The following is a 15,453-nucleotide window of genomic DNA, read 5'->3' on the forward strand; positions in this document are numbered from 1 at the left end:
GAGGTTCCTCAGAAAATTAGACATTGCACTAGCTGAGGCCCAGCTATACCTCTCTTGCACATATACCCAAAAGATGCTCCAACATACAACAACGCACACCCTCCACTATGTTCATAGCAGCCTTATTAATAATAGTCATAAAATGAAAAGATCCCAGATGCCCTTCAACAGAGGAATGGAAACAGAAAGTGTGGTACATCTACACAATGGAGTACTACAGAGGTATCAAAAACAATGACTTCATGAATTTCATAGGCAAATAGAATGAACTAAAACATATCATCCTGAGTGAGTTAACCCAATCACAGAAACACACACATGGTATGCACTCATTGATAAGTGGATATTAACCCAAATGCTCGAATTCCCCAAGATTCACAGACCAAATGAAATTCAGGAAGGATGACCAAAATGCTGATTCTTCACTCCTTCCTTTAAAGGAGAAGAAGAATCGCTATTGATGGGGTAGGGAGGCAAAGTTTAGAACAGAGCCTGGAGGAATGGCCATTCAGAATCTACCCCACGAGTGGCCTATACACATACAGCCTTCAAACTAGATAAGGTGGATGAAGCTAAGAGGTGCAGGTTGACAGGAACTGGATATAGATGTCTCCTGAGAGGCACAGCCAGATCATGTCAAATACAGTGGCAAATGCTAGCAGCAAACCATTGAACTGAGAACTGGACCTCAGTTGGAGGAATTACAGAAAGATTGAAAGAGCTGAAGGGACTTGCAACCCCATAAGGACAACCATGCCTGCCAACCAGAGTTCCCAGTGACTAAAAGAGAACCAATCACTATACAGGGACTGTGCCATGGCTCCATCTGCATGTGTATCAGAGGATGGTCTTCTTGGGCACAAATGGAATGAGCAGCCCTTGGTCCTGCCTAGGCTGGGAAAGTGGATGGATGGTGAAGGGAACACCTTTATAGAAGAGGGGGAGGTCGATGGTATTCAGACTTATTTCTGGAAAACAAGGAAGGAATAACATTTGACTTCGAAATGAAAAATATCCAATTAAAATTCAACAACAACAAAATGGTGTTTAGAGCTTCAAATAAAAAAAGCCACAATCAGGAAACAGAGAATTGTATGCCTCTAGTTTTCGTCAAATATGCTCAGGGCCCAGGTAGATTCTGGGCCCAGCCTGAACCAAGCAGGTTCCTGCCGCTGACTGCTCCTCTATTCCTGTTTCCAGAGGCATCATGCAGATTAATATGGGGCCAGAGATATGGGAAGAGCTGGTCAGAAGTGGCTTTCTTTCCTGTGGTCTCAGGATTATCTGCATTCCTGGGTGTTCAACACCCTCTGCCCCGGGATTTGGGTGCAGGATTTCTGACTGCTTTAAAATCCCTCATACCATGTTTATATGTCCTAGGAGATATTACAGAAAAATTAATGTTTATCCCATTAATTTGTTCAACATGCTCATCCACTGAGTATAACTTAGAGGTAACTATATATTTGACAGCAAGCATACACAGTGGGTACGATATGCATGATGAACTGGAAATTCACAGAGTTGGAAACACAGTGAACAGTGACTGTATAATTGCCTTTGAATCTCAGTAAGATTGATGAACAGTGCCCATGAGAATGCAGAGATCGATCCCTCCCTGATAGCTGTGGGACTTCAGATGTTGACATTAGTGATCAATAAAGAAGGTTCTTAAGAGTGAAGAGTTTTAGATTACTCCTTTATTTACCAGAATACATCCAATTTACTTGATAGTAACCAGATGCAGGTAGTCAATATATACAGTCTATATCCTTATCAAAATAGAAAACAAAATGAACAAAACAACAACAACACATAAATAACAAATCTTCAAATGAATAGAAGGAAAACCAAATAACCAAAATAATCAAAACTCAAGCAAATGTTAAATAGAGGAATTTCGCTAAGCATTCTTTTGCTGCTCCTTTTGCAGAATTGGCTTATAGCCTGTGGCTTGCCTTGGAGACATAGTAGACAAGCAGTTACTGATGGTAATGATCTTTTCAAGGGGTGTGGAAGTAGGTCTGTTTTGTTGGAGTGGGGGTATTAAGGAAAAAGCCTACCAATACTGAGTATAAATGATATTACAGACTTTGTTTCATTGTCTGTCCAATGTTGTGAACTGATCTCCATGAAACTCTTCTGGATGACCCATCAGGACAAGTACAAATTTACACGTGCACAGTCTTTCTGGATGACCAGCAGCTCTTGATTGATGTGCATCAACACTTCTCTGAGTTCCTCCAAAAGTATACACTTGCTGGAGAGAGCTGAGGTGAAAGTAAGGCCTATTCAATCCAAAGAAGTTAAACTAAAGGAGGAAAATGCAGTCCACAATTGCTATGGACATTACAGATGAGATACAATAGTGGTGTATTTGCTGTGCACACTTAGTTCTCCTCCTGTAGATCTTCTCTCCAAGAGAGATCTTGTCCTGGTCTGTGTCATGTTCGAGTTTCTGCTGGAGAACTTCAGACCTAGCAGAGCAAGGGAATAAAGGTTTAGTGAGTGGTTGTCAATTCAGCTCTCCCTCTTACATCAGCTCTGTTCAGTTGGATAATCCAGCATGACCTGTCAGCTGAGGTCAGTCCCTGCATCCCCAAGTGTCATAGAGTACCTGGGCTTGGATTTATATCTCAGCTTTTCAAACTGCTAGAATTTGAACTGTGGAATATGCACTGTACTGGGGTTAAGAGAAAAATGAGCATATTTTGTCACTGGTCCAGGTTTATTATATTGAATAATAACACTGTAGCTGGGTCTGAATCTGAGTTCAAGAATGGTATGAGCAACCTAGATTACCATGTGGATTCCTTCTGGAGAACATGTCCAGAAATGTGGTGAAAGTTCTGATTATGTTAGCACTGAAGGAACCTGCGTAGGTTCAATTTGTAACCACTGAATCTGCAAATACACAGAGAAGCCATCTCACTTCAAATCCATTCTCACTGAACAGCTCCTGTAATCACTGAGAATGTGCTCACAGCAAATCCTCACAGCATACACAAGGAACAGTAAAGTTTATTGTGATGGAGATACATAACAGCACCCCTGTAAGACTATGCTTATTTTAATGCAATTTGTGAGACGACTGAAAAAAAATGTTCTCAGATCTTATCAGAGAGTTAACAGGAAGAAAGAAGTACAAAATACAAAGAAATCCTGTGGATTATACATATCCTGTCATGGACAAGGTAGCTGGAAAGAAATGGTAGCAGGCAATGTGGAAAGCAACCTTGGAGAAGACACAGTGAGTGACACAACCTTCCAGTGGGCTTTCACCATTCACAAAGGACAGAGAAGGATCATAAATCAATGGATTTTATAAAGCAGCCCCCCTTACCTCCATGTACTCCATTCCTTTGATGTGCTCCAAAGGATTTTGATGCAGACCAGTCATTTTTCCCTAATCACTTGAAAATCTAACTTTACACGTGTTTTGGGTTCTTTTGCTGTACAGAGCTAGGTGGAAATTCCAAGTGATTGGGGTGCTATATTTGATATTCATGGAGGCAAAGTGAACTCTTAGATTCTTTTTCTCATGAAACAGGGCAATAGAGACTCACCTGTGCAATTATGCACAGGGAAACACACACACACACACACACATACATACACACACACACACACACACACACACACACACACACACACAAAAGAACCCACACTAGAAACACTTGGAAAATCATCCAGAATTAAACCCACAACATGAGCATAAACATGCTGAGCCACAGCTGGTACACACATACACACATACACACACTCACACACACATACACCCACTCACACACACATACTCTATCACACACCCATACAGACACACACACAAACAAGCACAAACAGACACACACACACACACACACACACACACACACACACACACACACCCCAAAAATCGCAAGTCGGCAGAAAACAATGAAGATCCCATCATACTGGAGGAACAACATAATATAGACTATTCAAAGCAGGTATTTTAAGAGAGAATCACTACTCAGCCATTTTTCCTGAGAGGAACAAAAAGGCCTAGATAGCACTCTTCTTGATGAGAATGGGGGTAGATAACTCTGTTCTTGAAGTCTCAAATCTCTCATGCCAATGTCAGGTTTTGAGAACACCTTTCCACATCCCTGCTTTTCCAAGCATCTACAGAGTATAACGTCAAGATATGAACTCTCCAGCAACACTCGAACAAAACAGGACTGACATGCTGCTACTCTTTCTCTGTCAGGTACCATGATTTAGGAAGCATGAACAGATGGTCTTGATATACAGGGAAAATGGTAAAGAAAGAACAAATCCACCAAAAGATGACAATGACAACCATTTCTTTGGCATTTTCACCAGGCTCTCCTCCTTCTAAACTATTTAGTTCCTGGAATCTCACAGGACCCCTGCAAAGAAAATGGGCTCTGGGCTTTTGCTTCATCCCTCAAAGCCCTGCTCTAGTCTAAAGAGGGGCACCCACATAGCACCCTCCACACATATGGCATGTAGTGCTGTGATGTGTGATCAACCCATCTCCCTTAATAAACTGCAGATTCTCGAAGAGCAGGAGCATTTGCTTTCCAAACACGCAGTTTCTTGAAGAGGGGCTATCTCCACAGAAAGCCTTGTAAACCATCACATAAATGAACACTTGGATGAGACCTAGGTCAGGACATAGATCCCTCAATAGACAGCTACATTGGTTATCTATGTTTATGGTAAGACATGAGGACAGCCTGACCCTGAGTCCTAACCCTACCTGCTGTTGCTTGGCACTGGGGTCACAGATGTTCATTCTGGCCTCTTCACAGAGCCTCTTTGCCTCCACAGAGGATGCTGGCAGTTCAGTCTGCTCCACCAGCAGTTTTCTCTTCTCATTCAGCAAAATCTGTATATTGTTCTTCAATTGAGCTTGTTCACGCAGGAGCTGGGAGTGCCTCACGCTGAACCACAAACAAAAAATGGTAAATGCCTGCCAGCTTCTATTTGCCTGACACTCTTGCAAGTACAATCATCCCTTTAAGGGTCCTCATCCCCAGAAATCCCCAGACTAGAGCCACACTATACAAGTTAGCACCAATTAGAGGAAGTCAAATCCAGAGGACACATTCCCTGTGAATGAAAGTACTTCTGAAAATCCTGACATTAAGACGATTTATATAAATCAAGGTAGAAGAAACGGTCCATAAGGGAGCTCATAGGTCCATAGTATGCTGAAACCATCTGCAAGTAGAGGTCAAATCCCCTCTGAGGGAGGATAGAAGACCCAATAGCTATATAGTCTTTCCATGTGTTTCTCATGGATCACAGATCTTTAAATCTCCTGTCAGAGTCCTAGAGATTCAGAGTTGATTGATATTCCCATCATGGTGCAAACCTTTTCTATCTCGAGGATCCTTAATGGGGAAAATAACAATTGGAGGGTCTTCTACACCCTTCACATGTAGGACAACTGAGTCCAAGAGCTACAAATCTAAGACCCTTGCCAGGAGGCAGGCTTCTTGTTAAGAGTCAGACACCATGGAGCCAGAGCCCTGACTTTTGTTCAAAATCATACAGGACAGAAGTATTCCCTGCCTAGTGCTGGGTTCTCATCTCTGTCAGCGACTCACCGGTAGGAACTGTTCACTTGTATGAGCTCCTTGTACCTCTCCATGGCATCACTTATTGAATTGGTCATCATTTGCATAGCCATCATTCTCATCTCATGTTCGGATTGAAGTACTGGCAATTCGACATCCAGCCTGGGTTAGGTCATGGCCAAAGGAACAAATAATGTTTTGAACTCACGATTTCAGAATTAGGAGAAATGTAAATAAAAAATATATAATAAAGAGTTCAAATTCAAGGAATGGTAGAAGGGAAGAAATTGGCAAATTCAAAAACCAGACCAAAACCCAACAGTGAGACTCAATCCACAGAAAATATTTCCATGTAAATAAGCTAATTTTGTTTTGAAATAAGGACTCCTTAGAAGCCTGGGGAGATATGGTTCTGCAAAGACTTACTATATAGGAGTGGGCAGAGCCTGAGACCTGCCTGTTTGGAATAAGAACTGTCAAGAATTTATTCCCACAGTGACCCTTTCTAGGTCGCAGTAAACCATCACTGGATAGTTAAAAAAATAAAAAACTAACGATCAAAGCAGGTAAAAAAAATTAGGTGAAATCAGACTGTTCTCTCAATTACTTAAACCCAGTATATAGCACATACTTGCTCCTTTGAAGTAGTTGTACTGATTAACCTTATTATCCTGGGCACAGGACAACAGAGCCACGGTACCAATTGGAGGGACCTGACCTTCAAGAGCTGGCCAGGTGAGCATGATGGAATTGACTAGTTCAGGAAGAAGATTCCTCCAGTCTGAGCCACAGCTTTGGGCCCAAGAGAAAGCTGTGATGACATTTCTCTTGTTTTGAAAGCAGGTATACTCAATCCTTGGTTTCTATCGTTACATGAATTCCCAGAGGGTATAACTAAGTTTGACAGGGAAGAGGATTTATAGCACGTCCTCCCCTCGGGAGAGTCCTGGGTGCCACCAAGGTATACAGAAGGAGCAAAGTGCTCTGTTGATCAATGTGGGCCTCCACGTACTCATCACTATCATGACCTGCAAAGTGTTGATCAAACAAATCCTCAGACCCCATCAAAGGTCCCAGACGTCCTGATCCTGAGTAAACACCACATATACTTCCACATACATACATACCAACCCATATCCAAACACATGTAGAATGACAACTACATGCATGGAGGTGCCATAGAATCAGTGTATAATGAACAAATTCGGAGGAAAGAGTGATGACGTGCAGGCATTTCATTCACACACACAGTTGCAGCAAGTATGACCAGGTCCTTCCAGCTGCTGACAGAACCAATGCTAATCCAAGGATCTCAGGGTCAAGTACAAAAAGGCTGGCCCTAAACACACAGCACCTAGCTTATCTCAAAGGTAATGCCTGCCAAGGCTCCTTAAAATCCAGGATGAGAGGTGAAACTCTCTCGTGCTATGAGGAAATATCGGGTTAGCAGAAAGAGAGCACAAGAATGTGAACAGGTTACTGGGCATAATGACTACCTGTGGTCCCAATCATCATAGATATAAAGGTCCAGGATTTGGTAAAGTTCATCCCTCTCGAATTGACACTTCTGGATTTCAAATTTGAGTTCTTCCAGTTCCTTTAGAAGCTCCTCTTGCTTGCTGATGACACTTTGGGATGATGCCTTCCTACCAAAACCTGTAGATAGATAAACCCAAGTGAATTTGCATATTTGATGGCCCACAGGCAGAAAAGATCATTCTGAATCCCAAAAGGAGGTTCAGGAAGGGGAAATAGTAGAGACTGGGTGAATCCCTGGAAGAGCAGAAAAGCTTTCTTAAAGGTGGATTTTTAAGCTATGTCCCTCTTCCCAACCTCTAATGCCATACTCGTGCCACACTCACTATTACAGGACCCCTCACCCTGAACAGTATAACCTGACTGATACATAAACATCTGGGACAATGTTATCTCATATCAGATGTGGTGCAGTTAATCCTGGAGTTCATAATGCTTAGCACCATCAAGCTCTAATCAATGTGGTCCAGCCCAAAGTGTCTGAGAACTCAATTCATGACTAGGGGTGCATCCTTCCTTCTTCTCGCCATCAGAGACTTATGTAACCTACAGTAATCTAGAGGATGAAGTGCTTCAACTCCCAAACATGGATGGTCACATTGTTAATCTCACAGTGACTCCTCCTGCCATTCATTGACACTCACAGTTAAAAAGCTTCAAGAAAAGACACTGAAGTCTTACAACTTTATGGCTTTCTCTCAAATTAAAGATCAGGAACTCCTGACTCTTGGTTTGCCTTTGAGAAATCCCAAGGCTCCTGCTTGTAAGGCCTAGTCTTAGAAGGCACATCTCAAACCTACCTCCTTGAGGATGTTCCCCAACTCTGCCCAGGACTCACCAAGCCTTCCCCAGAATGATTTCCTCCTTCCTGTTTCAGTAGAGAGGGGGTCAGCTTCCCTCTGACCTGGTGTGGTCTCTCCTTGATCTCCCCTTTCCTTCCGAAATAGCCTGAGCAGCTGGCGAAACATGCCTGCTTGTGAACCCAAAGGGAACTGAAGAAAGATCCCAAAGGCAGTTGGTGTCACCACAACACTGGTGACATCACTGATGATTCTAGGGATCTCTTAGATACAATGGAATGTCCAGTGAAGGGCTTACTGATGATGTCACTGGAAAGTTCTATGGCCTACCTACTAACCAGCTCTCCACAAAGTGATGAATTTCTGTGGGGACCCTTTCCTCCAGTCTCCCATGTGTCACTGGGAATACCATTTGGCAACCTCTATTTCAAAGCTAGATATGTCTCTCTGCTTCATTAGAAGTCAACAATGCTTTTGCTGGGGAGAGTTGCTTACAACCCTGAATTGGAGAACAGATTTTTCTTAGCACCCAAATCTCTAGGGGCCAAGGAGGGGGCAGTTTTTTCTTAAAAGTAAACCTACTACCCGAGACAATGCATGTGACATACATTTCGATTCTTAAGCTTTTCCCTTTTTGTGGAGGCCAATATGTTTCTTCTATACCTCTGAGTGTATAAAACCGAGAAATAGTTGATTAGTGTGCAGTCCTTGACAGCTGACATTGTTTCCAATTACATATCCATGTATTTCACAAAATCAATGGTCTATAATCCTATTTTTTTGCAATAAAAACTCCTTTTTCTTGGGAACATAGAGACCAACTACAGGGCATATATAAAATAATAAATTTCTTTCCCTTTTATATATTAAGTAGGGCATCCTCCCTTTCTCAAATATAACAAGACAATTAAATTGGACGTCAGTGAGCAAATGTCAACTTGGAGCTTGTGTTACTACATTGTAACTATATAGCCATCACTTCTCCAATATCATTCGTCCTGAATAGGCAACTCTAGGCATGAGAATATTGGGGGCTGCACCATGATCCTTTACTCCTACTAAACATAAGAATCAGGAGGATGGGAAGGGAGTGGAATGGCCTCCGTTCAGGTTGAACCTCAATCTTAATGGGTCCATAAGTTGAGAAGGGAGTCCATTTGGCATTGTGATATATGGATTCTGTCTTCTTATCATAGGTGTTATAATTCTACCTGAATGTGTGCTATAATGCCACCCCACCTCACAGATGTAAGAGTGAAAATCATGTTTGACCTTTCTGGGAAGAGCTCTGCCTTTTACTACCATCTAGAGTTATACAACATCACTTTACAAAGCTCAGAAGAGAGGGGTGCAGATGTGCGGGCCTTAGAAGTTGAGGATCTTTTCTTCTAATTAAGGCACTTGTTTTTCCTATGTAATTTTTCCCTTGCTCTTTTACTAATGGTGGCTGACTTCTTTCCTGGCCTGAGGTAAATTGGAGTCCAATCTTTTGGATTACTGAACCTTCTATTTTTGAGATGACAGGCCCACCAAGGGTCCTACTGCATACAGAAGGTGTGAATAAGTCTCATGGGTTGGAGTAAGTTAAAAACGTTTGTGACAACAAAGAACTGATTAAGAAAACAAGAGACCAGCTGCTCATCAAGATCACAGTTGTATGATAGTAAGAAAATGTGAATAGGGCATCGGGTGAAAAGATAAATTAATTAGGAGTTCATAGGCCTAGAAGGGTTAACCTTTGCTCTGAGTGGAGCTGCCATTCTTTCTGCCATTCCTCGCCCTCTGCCACAGGACCAGAGACTTACCCAAACAACTGGCTGGCCTTGCCAAAGACCTGGCAGGGCTTCTCCCTGTAGAATAGGAAATGCAGAGTCCATGAGGACTCACCAAGAGGTCTCCTCCACACAGGTTCCTTGTTGTCAAAGGGAAATGTTCCTGCAGAATCCTGCCATGGCAGCAGGAATTTCAACCTGGCTGCTCTTAGTTCCAGCTCACTGGATGCAGGCCTGAGGCCCAGGGGTATCTGGGGAAAGAAGTAGCAGGCACTACCTCACAGCTCTCTCTTTGTTGGATGCAACTGCTAGGACTGTGATAGGATTTTTGTTTCTTGTGTGTATATTAGAAATACCTACAAAGCTGATTAAAGTTGTAACATGCCTTCATACCCAGCGTGAAGAATGTTTTTACATCGTTGTTGTTCCTGTTTTATGTTTGGATTTTGTTCTTTAATCCCCTCAGGAAATTTCCCTGTGCTTAGAATGTTAAGCACATGCTCGGGAGGGATCGATTATTCAAGTTAGCCAAAGCTTTTGTTCTCACCATCCACTCCACAGATGATGCCATTTCTTACTTTGAAATAAGAAAACAGTCATAGAGAAGTAAATTAACCTGTAAGCTATCACAGAATAAACACATCATGATTGTGGAATGGCACCCCAGTATTTTGTATTTCCTAAGTTATTTTTATTTTAAACTTTTTTTTCTTTTTCTTTTTTTTTCCTTGTTTTTTTTTTCTTTTTTTCCCGGAGCTGGGGATCGAACCCAGGGCCTTGCGCTCGCTATGCAAGCACTCTACCGCTGAGCTAAATCCCCAACCCCTATTTTAAACTTTTTTATTGGATTTTTTTGGTACATTTCATTTTTTTTTAAATCCTTAAAGATATCTTTTATTCCTCTCCTCCCATTTACAAGGTGGAATTTCACCTGTGATTGTTAGTCCAGATAGTTTGGTCAATGGCTTAGATATCACTTTCGCCTAGTTTCCTTGGCATAAGCTGTGTTAGAAGCAGACTCAAAGGTTCAGGACTCAACAAATAATGAATTCCACTACATCTGGATACCTAGACTCACAGCCAGGAAGGGACTGTATTTCCATTCACTATTTAAAAAAAAAGATGCAATTCAGTAACATGTAAAAAAATTCTCACATATATTAAAATGTTTACCATGGTCATACAGTTTTTCAAATACCTGGCATTCATCTTTTTCCAAGTCCTAAAATTTCTTTCTTATTCACATTTTCTTTTTTTCTTGATTATTTCTTACTATTATTATCATTTTTTAAAATTTTGGTTTTTAATAGATATATACTTTTTATTTACATTTGAAACCTTATTCTCTTTCCCAGTTTTTGGTCCATAAGCCCCCCTCCCGGGACCCTTCCCCATATGTATGGTCCCCCAATCCACGCCACTTGAAACCCCTTCCCGGACATTCCCCTGCACTGAGGGTCCAACCTTGTTAAGAACAAGGGCTTCCACTTCCACAGGTGCCCCAACAAGTCTATTCTCTCCTACATATGCAGTTGGACCCCTGGGTCAGTCCATGTATAGTCTTTTGCTAGTGGTTTATTTGGTTGGCATTGCTGTTCTTATGGGGTTGCAAGCCCTTCAGCTCTTTGAATCCTTCCTCTAATTCCCATAAAGGGGGTCCTGTTCTCAATTCAGTAGTTTACTGCAAGCACTGACCTCTTTATTTGACATGCCCTGGATGTGTCTCTCAGGGGAGATGCATATCCAGTCCCTTTCAGTAAGCACTTTTTAGCTTCATCAATCTTACCTAGTTTTGGTGGCTGTATATATATGGGCCACATGTGGGACAGACTCTGAATGGCTTTTCCTTCAGTCTCTGCTTTAGATTTGGCCTCCATATCTCCTTAGTGCTCATGTCTTCGAGACTCTTCCCTACTTTTTATCTATTACTTTCAGTGTATCTGGTTTGATGTGGAGGTCCTTGATCCACTTGGACTTAAGCTTTGTACAGGGTAATAAGAATGGGTCAACTTGCATTCTTCTACATGCTGACCTCCACTTGATCCAGCACCATTTGTTAAAACTGCTATCTTTCTTCCATTGGATGTTTTACCTCCTTTGTCAAAGATCAAATGACCATAGGGGTGTGTGTTCATTTCTGTGTCTTCAATTATGTTCCACTGAGCTGCCTGTCTGTATGCCAATACCATACAAACTATTGCTTTGTAATACTGCTTGAGGTCAGAGATGGTGATTCCCCCAGAAGGTCTTTTATTGTTGAGTATAGTTTTGCTATCCTGGGTTTTATGTTACGGCAAATTGCACTTTGTACCTTTATAAAGAACTGAGTAGGAATATTGTTGGTGATGGCACTGAATCTGTAGATTGCCTTTGGCAAAATGGCCATTTTTTACCATATTCATCCTGCCAATCTATGAGCATGGGAGATCTTTCCATCTTCTGAGATCTTCTTCAATTTCTTCAGAGATTTGAAGTTCTTGTCATACAGATTTTTTACTTGCTTGGTTCAAGTAACAGCAAGTTATTTTATATTATTTGGGACTATTGTGAAGGCTGTCATTTCCCTAATTTCTTTCTCAGCCTGTTTACCCTTTGAGTAGAGGAAGGCTACTGAATTGTTTGAGTTAATTTTATACCCGGACAGTTTGCTGAAATTGTTGATCAGGTTAAGTAGTTCTCTGGTGGAATTTTGGTGTTGCTTAAGTAGACTATCATATCATCTTCAAATTTTAGTATTTTGACTTCATCCCTTCCAATTTTTATCCCTTTGACCTACTTTCATTGTTTGACTGCTATGGCTAGGACTTTAAGTACCATATTGAAAAAAGTAAGGAAAGAGTGGGCAGCCTTGTCTAGTCCCTGATTTTAGTGGGATTCCTTCAATTTTCTCAGTTTAGTTTGATATTAGCTACTGGTTGGATGTATTTTGCCTTTTCCTATATTTAGATATGGTCCTTGAATTCCTGATCTTTCCAGGACTTTATTAATGAAAGTTTACTGAATTTTGTCAAATGATTTCTCTGCATCTAATGAAATGATCATGTCGGTTTTTTTCCTTTGAGTTTGTTTATATGGTGAATTTTGTTGATGGATTTCTGTATATTAAACCATCCCTGCATCCTTGCCATGAGGCCAACTTGATCATGATGGATGATTGTTTGGATGTGTTCTTGGACTCAGTTTGCAAGAATTTTATTGAGCATTTTTTTCATCAATATTCATAAATCAAATTGGTCTGAATTACTCTATCTTTGTTGTATCTTTGTGTTGTTTAGGTATAAGAGTAATTGTGGCTTTATAGAAGGAATTTGGTAGTGCTCTGTCTGTTTCTATTTTGCGGAATAGTTTGGACAGTATTGGTATGAAGTCTTCTATGAAGATCTGATAGAATTCTGCACTAAATCCATCTGGTCCTGGGCTCTTTTTGGATGGAAGATGTTTAATAACAGTTTCTATTTCTTTATGAGTTATGGGGTTGTTTAGATGGTTCATTTGTTCCTGATTTAACTGTGGTACCTGGTATCTGTATAGAAAATTGTCCATTTCCTCCACATTTTCCAGTTTTGTTGAATATATGTTTTGTAGTAGGATCTGATGATCTTTTTAATTTCTTCAGATTTTGTTGTTATGTCTCCCTTTTATTTCTGATTTTATTAATTTGTATACACTCTCTGTGACCTCTGGTTAGTATGGCTAAGTATTTATTTATCTTGTTGATTTTCACAAAGAACCAGCTCCTGGGTTTGCTGATTCTTTTGATTCTCGGTTTTGTTTCTTCTTGTTTGATTTCAGCCCTGAGTTTGATTATATCCTGCCTTCTACTCAATTTTTTTTCTAGAGCTTTGAGGTGTGCTGTCAAGCTGCTGACATATACTCTCTCCTGTTTCTTTTTGCAGGCACTCAGAGCTGTGAGTTTTCCTCTTAGTGTTGCTTTTATTGTGTCCTATAAGATTGGGTATGTTGTACCTTCATTTTCATTAAATTCTAAGAAATCTTTAATTTCTTTCTTATGTCTCCAATGACCAAGTTGTCATTGACTTCAACTTCCATGTATATGTGGGCTTTCTGTACTTTTTGTTGTTATTGATCAGCAGCCTTAGTGCGTGGTTTTTTGAAAGGATGCATGGGATTATTTCTATCTTCCTGTACCTGTAGAGGACTGTTTTGTGACCGATTATATGGTCAATTTTGGAGAAGGTACCATGAGATGCTGAGAAGAAGGTATATCCTTTGATTTTAGGGTGGAATGTTCTATAAATATATGTTAAATCCATTTGTTTCATAACTTCTCTTAGTCATTCTATGTCTCTGTTTAATTTCTGTTTCCCTGATCTGTCCACTGATGAAAGTGGGGTGTTTAAATCTTCTACTATTATTGTTTGGTGCAATGTATGATTTTTTTGAGCTTTAGAAAGGTTTCTCATTGTTTAGGGACACAACTGCTATATACTTGACAAATATAGCAATAACCCAGAACATCCGCAGGAAGCTGTGACCATTGGCCACATGAGGATGACTGTCTTTCAAAATTCATCATGATTTTTGGTAAGATCTTCCATGTCAGTGGCTTGGCTTCCCACAAACATGGTCCATTTGTCTAGAATCTACTCCATGGACAGCATCTCATGCTTGTTTTTGTCTGACTCATACACCAGATGCCGGGCTTCAGCCTTTGCATGGTCATAGTCCTGAGGAAGGATCCAATGGTTAATCTCATCCTAGTCCAGCTTCCCATCCTTGTTCAGATCTGGGAAATCATTGAACTGCTCCCCAGACAAAACCCAGTCTGTCTCAGGGCAATTGTCCTCGTGAGAAAAAGATGTCCACAATGTATTCATCCTGGTCCACAAAACCATCCCCGTTCTTGTCGATATCCTCCAGGGTTTCCAGAACTACAATCTCCTTCCTATGTTCTAAATCCTCTTAGTGCAGAAAAGCAATGAACCCGTCCTGAGTAGCTGTCAGGTCACCTTCAAGGCCTTAAACCTCCTCTCATCTCGTTGAGGCATCTTTTTAAAGTTGTGATCATCACAGCCATCTTGGAAATCAACAAGGTGTCCCAGGGAGTAGCCATAGGTGGCCTGCTTGTATTTTTCCCAGGAGATTTTACAACTATGTCCCTATCATAATCCTTCCAGAGTTTAGCCACATTATGGTAGATGTATCTTTTTTGTACCTGTTTGATCCAAACTTTCAGGTCTTCAGTAGTAACAAGGCCACGTCCATCACTGTCAATTGGGTCAACAATTTTCCCCAGCCTCTCCTGCTCTCGTCCAGGCTTAGCTATCAAAGGTCTTGGAGTCCTCCTTGCCCAGGAAGACCTCATGATCGTACATGATGCTGTGCTTGTCATCTGGTGGCCACTGGCCCAGCTCTGAATCCGGACAAACCATGTGCTCCTTGCTCATCATACTCTTGGCCCTGAACGCCAAGTCCAGTGCCAGGAGCAGCCCATGGAGAGTCCCAGGCTGACACCATGCACCACTGTCTGGATCAAAGGGAGGCAGCAGGGAAGTAGGGGCTCAGAGCACCTTAGCACTGTCCATCCCCAGAGAGGGCTTTTGTTACATTTCAAATGTTATCCCTTTTCCTGGTTTCCGATCCACAAAACCCCTTATTAATACCTCCTCCCCCTTCTACTATGAGGGTGTTACCACCCACCCAACCACCCAGGCCTACCTGCCTCCCTGTTCTGATTTCCCCTACACTGGGGCATCAAGCCTTGACAAGACCAAGGGCTTCTCCTCCCATTTGTGCCCAAGAAGGCCATCCTCTTCT

At 41.4% G+C, this 15,453-nt stretch overlaps 1 protein-coding gene and 1 pseudogene across 1 annotated transcript; both read right to left on the bottom strand.

The window, feature by feature from the left end:
• Positions 1-1,685: 1,685 nt before the first annotated feature.
• Positions 1,686-8,164, bottom strand: LOC148003431 (disks large homolog 5-like). The gene is made up of 5 exons (XM_087568655.1): positions 7,942-8,164; positions 7,064-7,223; positions 5,598-5,729; positions 4,745-4,928; positions 1,686-2,477 (listed from the first exon to the last, which is right to left on the bottom strand). Exons 1-5 carry the CDS (start codon positions 8,069-8,071, stop codon positions 2,472-2,474), a joined length of 612 nt encoding a protein of 203 aa, XP_087424781.1. The 5' UTR covers positions 8,072-8,164; the 3' UTR covers positions 1,686-2,471.
• A 6,034-nt stretch (positions 8,165-14,198) lies between these two features.
• On the bottom strand, positions 14,199-15,233 carry LOC148003432 (reticulocalbin-1 pseudogene; annotated as a pseudogene).
• Positions 15,234-15,453: the final 220 nt, after the last annotated feature.

This window comes from Rattus norvegicus, chromosome 9 (assembly GCF_021556685.1).
Source record: "Rattus norvegicus strain SHRSP/BbbUtx chromosome 9, alternate assembly SHRSP_T2T, whole genome shotgun sequence".
In the NCBI taxonomy this organism is placed as follows: domain Eukaryota; kingdom Metazoa; phylum Chordata; class Mammalia; order Rodentia; family Muridae; genus Rattus; species Rattus norvegicus.